Genomic DNA, 10,438 nt, shown 5'->3' with positions numbered 1-10,438 from the left:
AAGTGAGTATAGTAAATATGGAAGAGCAGAGAGTAGCTGACTTTATCACCTTTGTTTTTTGGTTTTACTTTGCTGACAAAAATGCCAGCTGGGCAGTACAAGAGCATTATAGAATTAGAATGCCATATCTCTTTACAGTTAAAATTTAATTTCATTTAAAGTTGGGAATTTAATTCCAAAAAATAAATATATAAGGTACGTGGAGATGCGTGCAATATTATAATAAGAAAAAAATACAAGTGGAGGTGGAGCAGGTGTTGGAAATATGCGAGTAAAAGATATTTTAGAGGTTAATGAAGGAAAGGGTGGTCCACCATTTTATTAGTTTTTAATCATCATTTTTTCTCTTTTACATCATTTTTTTCTTTATCAATCATTACACTTTTATAATCATAATTATGAATTAACCCCAAGACCAAGAGCAGTGTTAGTAATTAAGTGAAAAATCAATAACCTATTTAACAAATGGTGGTCAAACAATGACTTTTAGTGGAAAGATGAGTTTTAACTAAAGTGATAAATTAAAGTAGGGGTAAAATGAGGAAAATAGTGCATGAATGAAGATACAAGACAATAATTGTACGAACACAAGCTGGAAATTACTTTTAAGTAAGCACGCATATCCACAAAGAATAATCTTCACTCTCTTGCTCTAATTTCTAACCTTGTCAAGGTTTCTGACATGCTAAATTAGATATTTTATTTCGTGACCATCAAGTACTCAAATAGTACACTCCCGTTCCTCGATGAGACCCGGCTGGACTATTTCCAGTTGTTGCATTTTGAATTTTAGATCGAACTTCAAGTTTATGCTACCCATTTTCTAATTTAATCTTGTTTTAAAGTTAAAAATCCTATGTATGAGTCAGAAAAATCATTACTTGTGCTGAACCCCCTAATGCTTATCACAAGAATGATATATTTTTTTAAAAAGAGATTGAAAGTGCATGGAAAAACGAGCTCTCTCCTTAAAATAATCATGATTACAACTGTAGTTTTCCGAATGGAAAATTGAATTTGTAGTGGAACATTAAAAGCATTATCTATTTTATTTATATATGATATTCATATTATGTTTTATATTTACAAAGGTTAATAAAATGATTAATAAGTTTGTGAATATACATAACATTATCGGTGAATGCAATTAGAGGGTGAAGTACAGTTCGAGATGAAATGAATGGATGATGAAGAGCTCATCTCGTGTATAGAGGGTAGGGAAGGGAGCAGAGTAGCTAGCTGTTTTTGCATTGATGCTTTCATATTTCTATTTCTGTATCGTCTCTCAACAGGGCACTTTGTAAATTGAAATCAAGAAATCCAATCTTACTAGCCTAGCAATAGTTAAATTTGGAAAATGGGTATCTTCCTTGTAATTTAGGTAAATATTTAGATTTGATAGGAAAGATGAGTAGACGTCAGAATCAGATTGAACAAAAACGACTGTGAATGCACAGGGATTAGGTGGTAGAGTGCACGCATCTTGACGTAAATGTGTCTTATCCAACTTGATGCATTTTGTTTCTCAAACTCTGTGACTTCTTTCACTTTGGCTGCCCACAAACAATTATTTAATCCTACATTAGAGTAATGGACAAGTTTGTTCTGTGTGGCACGTGAAATGTGTTTGAAATTTATTTTTATATATTATATTACGGTGGTGACGGCTTGTATTGTATTAGCCAAGCCTAGGAGGGAGGCTGCACAATTTCGCACGTGATGCTTTATTAGTTTCAATGTTGTGGAATTTGGGGATCATCCTGTCTCACGAGATCACAAGTAAACAAACCCTCCATTATTGTACCACACACAGTGGAATTGGATTTGGAAGCAAGCAATTTAATTTGGTTCGGATGTTGTTCTTGCAATTATCTAGCTATGAAATTGATGTTTATGGCGAGTTCTTCATTCATAATACAAAACTGAATAACAATCTTCACTGCTTGCAGTACCGACATTAAATATGTTTGGATCTTCTGGTCACTCTCATGTGCTTAAGATTTATCATCTCCATACGATTCAAAGACTACTTTTCTTTCTAGTCTTGTTTCAGTTTGTCTTTCTCCTTTATAACTATAATTTGCCAATAGCTGGGTGTAGATCTCAGTTGGCATGGGGAAGATTAAATGAAGAGAGTTAAATCCTTCACATTCGACACTAAACAGCTGAATCTTTTGTTGGAGACACTACAGAAACCAAAGTGAATGTAATTTCCAAACAATTGAACTCGTACTAATAAAATTACAGTGGCCACTTTCGCATTGGAGGGCTCAACGACCAGCCCGCATTGAAATTGAAGCCATCAGTTTTTCATCTTTCGTTGTGAGTGTTCCGGACTGATATAATAGTCCAAGGAAAAAAAGAAAAAAAGCAAAAGCAAATCGTGGGAGCCACCATCACCGTCGGTGAACTAATGACCATGGATGAACGTGACAGGATCCACCACCATTTATCCAATTGAGAACCACTGATCTGATATATGTCTCACAATTATTTTACGTGTTGCCAACAGCAATGGGGGCACAAAAATCTCTTTTCCTAGGCTTGGGGATAAATAAAATTCTCCGTTGGAGATTTATGGGTGTCCTAACCAGCAGATAAGATGATATGCTAAAGGAACATTACACTCAGTGGTAGATAGAGCGTGATTTCATCAGAGATCCAAGATCTATTATCGCCTCAGAGATGATTGGTTCAGGTCCATCTTGTGTGAAAACAAACAAAATGGAGAAACCGAGAACATATGTATGTTACCGCGATTATCAGAGAAATAATTTAAGTACGGGAATTGCTGCTAACACTATAAAATGATATATCCATTACTTGCCAAAGAAAATCCTATTTATAACATCAACAGGCAAAGCATAAGCTGGATCAATTGCTTTCAATTCAGGATATTCAAGAAATAAAAGTCCTGCATCAAATGGTAAACAAAAAAGACTTTAGCCTTGGTAAATGAAATTTACTAAATGCAAAATACTGTATATGAAATGTCTCACAATTGTTGAATGTTTGAAACCAATAAGTTACAGGGGGTGTAGTAGAAAAGAGAATATTCAACCAGCCCCGCAAATAAATAAATAAAGAAAAAAATTGAGTAAACACTTAAAAGTTCTAGGTCAGCTGACTGTAGTAAGCCCTGTTTTTCCTAATAAATTTCTAATTCATAGTCTGAATCTTCTGTAGTTGTAAAAACTATTCTTACAAGTACTGCATTGAAATTAGGAAATTGGCAGTTTGATAAGGGATGGAGAGCAAATTCCCAAATGATAAAAGTAAGACTACAGTGAAAATAAGATACTAAAGGACTAAACAGACTGGGAGAATTGCANACATGAGGTTCCAGCCGTACCTCCGGTTAGATGAGGCCGTGACCGTCACGCAGAGTGGAACATGAGGTTTGTAGCAGCCCATGAAGAAAGGCATTTTCGATATCCAGTTGCCGAATACACCAATTCTTTGAGTGAGCTATAGACAATACCAACCGAATGGTTCCTTGTTTGACGACGAGACTAAAGGTTTCGAGGAAATCAACACCATGTTGTTGATGATAACCTTTAGCGACCCGTCGTGCCTTGTGCCTCTCCATAGTTCCATCGGCGTGAGTCTTGATATGGTAAATCCATTTATTTCTAACAAGATTGATATCGGAACGAGCTGGCACAAGATCCCAAGTCTTATTTCGTAAGAGAGCATTAAATTCCACGTACATTGCTTCCCTCCACTTTTGGTTCTTTGAAGCTTCAGTAAAGGAGGTTGGTTCAACCTCGGTGTGGCAGGATTCAGCGACAAGTGCTTGAGGCACTGGGTATTTGATGAACCCTACATATGGTTGCTTTGGTTTGAGAAAGTTTGTCTGTGATCTAGTAGTCATCTTCTTGTTATGGTGGAAGGAACAGGTGCATCTGCAATAGAAGGACGAACTGCATGCATTATTGGAGGTGGCACTGCATTTGACACTTCAGTTGTAGGAGTAGCAGCTAGCATAATATCATATTCATGCGAAGAGACAGGTTTGGCACTAGTAACATCACCTGCAGGTAGAGTGAGAGAATTCGAGACACTTGGATGTAGATTGGATGGTAAGGTGATAGTGGCTGACTCAGGTACTATGGATGCAGAAGTGTTAGATTTGTAAGGAAAAAAAGCTTCATCAAATATAACATGTCGGGACACAAAGATTTTGCCAGTAGATAAATCGAGACACTTATACCCTTGATGTGAGAGACACAGCCAAAACACGCATAAAGTTATAATTTGGCTTTTGATTGTAAGCTTTTTCAAAGGGAGAGCAATTATTCAAAATTTTACTGGGAAGACGATTAATTATATACACAGCGGTTAGAAAAGCATCCTCCCAATATGGTTTTGGCATATTAGCATAGGCTAATAAGGCTAGACCCATTTCAACAATTTGGCGATGTCGACTTTCAACGGATCCCATTTGCTCATGAGTGTATGGGCAAGCCAGACGATGTTGAATGCTACATTTGGAAAAATATGTATTTAGTCTACGATACTCACCCCCCCAATCAGTTTGAATAGCCTTAATTTTGGTGTTAAAGTGGCGTTCAACATACGTCTGAAAGTTTAAGAAAACACTTTCAACATCAGATTTTTGCTTAAGAGGAAATAACCAAATAAATTTTGTAAAAGCATCTAAAAAAAAAACATAATAACGAGAGCCGTAGCTCGAAATCATGGAACTAGGCCCCCATACATCTGAATAAATCAGTTCTAGGAGCTGCGTAACATGAGGTACAGAAATTGAAAAAGGTAAGTTATGGCTTTTTGCCATCTCACATTCAGGGCATATTCGGTGCCTTTTATTGGAAATAAATGAAAGGTGATTGGTGCGGATAACATGATTGACAGTGTTGTAGGATGCGTGCCCAAGACGACAATGCCAATCTGAGACTGAGACACGGACACCAACAAGAGCTTTGGGATATAAATGTTGAAGAGGCTGGGAAAAATAGTAGAGACCATCCTTGACGATACCCTTATGCAGGGTGTTCCCCGAGTAATCTTTGATCAAGAAAAAAGAAGCATGAAACTCAAAATAGACAGGATTATCCTCAGTGAATTTCTTGATGGAAATCAGATTTTTGGTAATTTGAGGAACATCTAATATTTGATCAAGGACAAACGAGTGTGATGGGAATGCAAAATGTTATATTTACCCCCTTAATGTTTAGTCTTTTATACGTATTTGTTACCTAATTGTACTCATTATTATTCTATTTTGATTTAGGATGCAAATGGAGGCGTTAATTGCAAATGGAGGCGTTAATTGCAAAAGGGAACTAATTAGGTAAATTCAGACAGTTTCGACACTGCTTCGTAATCTGAGCATAACTCTCATATACGAGCTCCGATTGAGATGATTCAAAATGCTGTGGAACGTTAAGAAAGAGATATACAACGTTCATGTTTTGAGTTTGGAGAGATACTCACTGCATCAAGGTGGTAATCAGGCTTGAAGTTGACGCATCTGCACTGCTGACATTCTAGAACATTTTGCCTTGTCATGCAAATCAATTGGGCAGTTTATTATTGGAAGATTTGAAGACATGTGGCACACAAGTTACGGCTCAGAATCACCACTTTCCTATTTTATTTTAGGACTTTATCTTATTTTCAATTAATTAGAATCAAATTAGGATTAATGTTATTTTAGGATATTAGAATATTTCTTTTAGGAGATTTAGTGGAATTCAAATACTTAAACTGGATATTTTTTTAAGGGGATCAGATTAGGTTTTTGGGAGACACACACGCCTCTCTCTAGTCTTCTCTGTAACTTTTCCTTTGGAATTTTCGTGATGGCCATGAGAGGCTAATTTTTATAACTTGGTCGAAGGAAACGGAGACCTCGGAATCAATAACTGTGAGATCTAATCTGTTTTATTTCAGTGTTCAATTTTATACTTTGAGTATTGGATGTTATTCTGTGCATATTTTTGTGATTGATGCATTTAATTACTAGGAGGCCTACTAGTGTATTATTTGTAGCAATCTACTGCTAAGTTTGATATCAAATCCGTAATTGTTTGATCCCTCTAACTTGTGAAGCAATTAGGGTTAATAATTTGTTGCGTCGGGAATTCGTAATCTTAAGAAGAAAATTCAACTAAATTAAATACAACCGCTTGAGTTTGTGTTGTTTAGCTTCATCGATCTCTCTAATTCTTAAGGCCGCCACTAGATTAAATCTTGAGCGCTTGTCTAGGGTTGTTTAGTGGTAAGATTAATTAAGATCGCTTGTTTCCTAATTAATTACAATTAAGGAGAGATAGGAAAATAGTTCCAACGGTGAATATTCAAAGTAAGAATTGATTTACTTTTGTATCAATGATCAGTTGTAAGATTCCGATGGTGGATGTTGACGGAGACCAAGTTTCGTTATATTAATTGATTTCGAATTGAATTGCTTTTTTTGTTTTTGTTTTTGCTAAGATTGTTTTCTGTTTTACTCAAAACCCCCCAGCCTTATTCACATCATCGAAAATTCGGCTAGACACTCTTCGTGGGATCGACCCTTGCTTACCCTATTTATAGTTCAGTAGTTAGGTTAGGAAGGATTTTAATCTTGGTTGCCTACGACAGCACACCAAAGTGAGAGTGTGTGGATAAGGATGCCTTGCCTAGGTGAGTTATGTGCAAACCTGTGCCATCTCCAACTTGAATTTGATCATTTCCAACATACTCTTTACCACGAACATTAAGATTGTTGAAGTTGTTAGTCAAATGGTGCGTAGCTCCAATGTCGACATGCCATTCTTACTCCGTTGAGTGCTAAGAGAGTTGGTTGGAGGCAATGTTCGCTTGAGGAGTTGGGCGAGGAGGTTGTGGAAGAAAGTGACTATCAAATCTCTTGAAGCAGCGAGCCGCAGTAGGGCCAGGTTTATCACATAGCTGACACCAAAGATTATTGTAGTTGTTATTTGAATGAGAAGCAGTTTGGAAATTACCGCTACCACAGGAGGAGTGTTGGCCACGGCCTCTGCCTCGAAAGATAGAATTGTTGCTACTACCACGAGATCCAGAAAAAGATTGTTGCTTGGTAGCAACATTGGCCGGTGGTGTGGCAGACAAGAGAGCTTGTTGATGTTGCTGCACACGTGCATCACAGGTGAGTAGCATAGAGTACACCTCTTCTAGGGTGACATTTTCTTTAATAGAAACTGTTGTAACAAGAGCATCATACTCAGGTCCAAGACCAGCGAGTAGATATGTGATGATTTCATCACATTTAAGGGGTTGTCCTGCCATAGCAAAGTCATCAGACAGCGTCTTCACATACATGAAATAGTATGTAATAGACTGAGTAGTTTTCCGAGCAGTAGCAAGTTGCGAACGGACTTGGATGGCCTTGGCTTTTGATTGTGTAGCAAAAGCAGTGTGAAGAGATGTCCAGACTTCATAAGAAGTTGTGCAGTGTGCTACCTGCATGAGTACATCATCAGTAAGAGAGGCATTAATACAGCTTAGAATAAGATTATCTTGAGTTTCCCAGATTTCAAAGGCTGGGTTGGGTTGCATGTTGCCATCACTGAGAGTAATTTCCTGCGCAGGCATTTTAATAGTGCCATCAACATAGCCAAACACTTTCTGACCCTTAAGATAGGGAAGGATGGTTGCTTTCCAAGTTGGAAAGTTGGTGCGGGTAAGTTTTGTGATAGTAATGCTGGAGGAAGGATTAAAGGTACAGAGAGTGTTGGGAGTGTTGTCAGAAGTAGAGGAAGAATTGGCGGAAGCGGCCATGGTGGCTATGGAGAGGAATGAGAAAGAAAAGAGGAGAGACGTGAGTAGAGATGAAGAATTTTAGGAAAGGACGTAAGTCGTTCTGGCTAATACCATGTAGAATTAACAAACTAACTGGCTGTGAAAACTTTTAGTGTTTTTTTATATAATTTTTGTGTACAGAGTATAAGACTTTATAATATTGCTATGAGTAACTGACGCCTACTAAAACAATATACAAAATTCAAAAACAAAGTCTGTTGCATAAATCAAGGCATAAAACAAAACCGAAAAGAAAGGTCCAGGATTGTTGCTATTTCTTCTCCGCTTGTTGAGGTTTGGCCTAATTTGCAGTTACTGCATTATCTTCTACGTGATCTTCGGATCTCAATTCAATAATTAGTTACAAGAGGGAAAGATGCTCACCTTTATATAGTAGCATTTTGTTTCTAACAACTTTTTGGAGACTGTTACAAAACGACAGTGCTTGATGCAGCACTATATTCTAAAACAAAACTACATCATTTCACTACTTTCTATTTACCTTTATAACCAACAAGAAGCAGTGAAGCACCTAAATAAAAAGCAAAAGTAATAATTTTATCTCTAAAGTTTAGAATTATAAAATTTTTCTAATAATGTTTTAGTGGTTGATAGTAATGTTTTTGTCGCTGTTATTGGTACTTGTAGGGTTTAAAATGTTACTAAAAAATTTTACAAGACTAAAGGTGGTTATATCAAACTTCAGGGACGAAATTGTTATTAACTTCAATACAGGTGATTTTTACGTCATTCGTGCATAGAATTTTATTTATAAAATTTAAAAAGACTTTAACCTTCCTTTGTCAATCGGCCATCAGCTATACTTTACTTTATGCCCATTGATAGACTAAAGAAGTCCCACTTTTTAGTAAATTTTATAATAACAAATTTATCCTTATATTAAATTATTAAAATTAACTTTAATTTCCTAATCTTTACAAATGCTTTTGGCAACTCACCATTATCTCATAAATAGTAATTTTTCTTTATTTTATTCAAATTATTCTTAAGCCAAAAAAATAATTTAACAGCAGAAGAAGATCCGCAATGGGAATATTAGGTTATAAACACTAGAAAAAAAATTGCTTCACATTGGTTTTTTTTTTTGGGAGTATTGGTAGCTATCTTAATCTATTTATTTTTTTTGTTGTTTAATTGTATTATGTTCTTAAGATTTATTTTAATAATAATGATGTAATGAAGGGTATTTATAGAATTTATGGATAAGGAAAAATTTTAATTTTAAAACTTTGAAACATGGTGTCTTAAAAAATAGATTTCTTTAGTCTATTAGCAGTGTATCAATAAAAAGAATATAGGAATTTTTTTTTTTTTTTTTTTGGTTTTTTTTATAGAAATGAAAGATAGCAAAGAAGAAAAAAAATTGTAAAATACAATCTTTAGTTATTCATTTCTGATCTTTACTTTGAAGTGATTTTTAATTTGAAGTTGGTTTACTTTTGAAAATTTCAATGCCTGTATTTCCGAACGAAATTAATAGCTTCATTTTCCTTTATGTTCAATTTTTTTATTTTTTTTAAAAGAAAATGCTTACACTACAACTCAGAACCGCAACATGAAAAGTCATTTGGAAGCCAAATAACTATCGAGGAAAACAATTAAGTTTTTGAACCAAATGGACTATAATTTTAAAACTACACTAAAATTTTAGAGTTAAAGACACCCAAAAATACCCACCCCAGAAATGGTCCATTGACAAATTCATACCCACCCACTATTTAAATACCCTTTTAGTACCTAAAGCATAATTTTGTTGGTAATTTTTGTTATGAGGAAGGGCAAAATGATCAAAAGTCCATTATTAATGAGGGCAAAATGGTCAACAAACATTACCAGCCGAAGAAGAAGAAAAGAAAAAGGGATGGTGCACGTTAGCAGCATTCACAACTAGTGGGTTTGCCCTTTTTCAGCTGATCTCGGCGTTCAAAATCACTTCTGAAACCACCCACAAAATCCCCATCACCTCCTCTACAAAGTCCAAGCCTCCATTTGCCGTCATCACTCACCATTTCCCACCACCACCTCCACTCGCATGGCCAACCCTTCAAGTTAGATTTTCGGTCGATTTCTTTGCCATAAATTCCCCCAAACACCACCATCACACTCCCCACAACCCACTATAGAAAACCCTTACCTCCATCACTGTCCTTCGCTCGCCCATCGTCAGTCGTGCACTACACGACCTTTCAACTTCCCAACAGGTTTTTGGTCATGTCCGGTGTCGAAAATCATCCCTACCACCACCAATCAACTTTCTAGATCTTCCTCTCTAAAAGCCTCAACATTCTCGATCCTGTTTACTCACCAATCGTCGGCAGTCGAAGCTTCCCCACCCTAGGTTTTTTTCCAGTTTTAACTAGATTAATTGGGTTTGATTCGTTCAACTTTTGTGTTTGTTGGATTGAAATACAAATGAGGAATGTTTGTTTGCAATATTTTCTGGTCGCTGGCACTCCCCAACACCAACGACAATTGCTGGCAATGGAAAAGGCTAAGAAGAGAAGCAATGGAAGGGGCTAAGAAGAAGGGTTTTTTCATAAATCAATATATTTCCCTCTCAAATTAGAGAGAAACATATTATTTGAATAATAAAAAGGTATTTTAACAGTCTAAGGCTGGGAAAGTGTCA

The 10,438-nt window shown here is 36.1% G+C and overlaps 1 protein-coding gene across 1 annotated transcript; it reads right to left on the bottom strand.

The window, feature by feature from the left end:
• Window positions 1-6,798: 6,798 nt before the first annotated feature.
• LOC116131351 lies at window positions 6,799-7,767 on the bottom strand. The gene has a single exon (XM_031417332.1). The coding sequence runs from the start codon at window positions 7,765-7,767 to the stop codon at window positions 6,799-6,801; it is 969 nt and encodes a 322-aa protein (XP_031273192.1).
• Between the last annotated feature and the right edge of the window lie 2,671 nt (window positions 7,768-10,438).

The sequence above is a fragment of the Pistacia vera genome, unplaced genomic scaffold (assembly GCF_008641045.1).
Source record: "Pistacia vera cultivar Batoury unplaced genomic scaffold, PisVer_v2 Contig1, whole genome shotgun sequence".
Taxonomy (NCBI): domain Eukaryota; kingdom Viridiplantae; phylum Streptophyta; class Magnoliopsida; order Sapindales; family Anacardiaceae; genus Pistacia; species Pistacia vera.
Note: the sequence above shows the minus strand (reverse complement) of the source record. Positions and strands in the feature narration are given on the sequence as shown.

What these genes read in the sequence shown, in the direction of transcription:
- LOC116131351 (XM_031417332.1), bottom strand. Translation starts at nt 7,767, where the DNA reads ATGGCCGCTTCCGCCAATTCTTCCTCTACTTCTGACAACACTCCCAAC.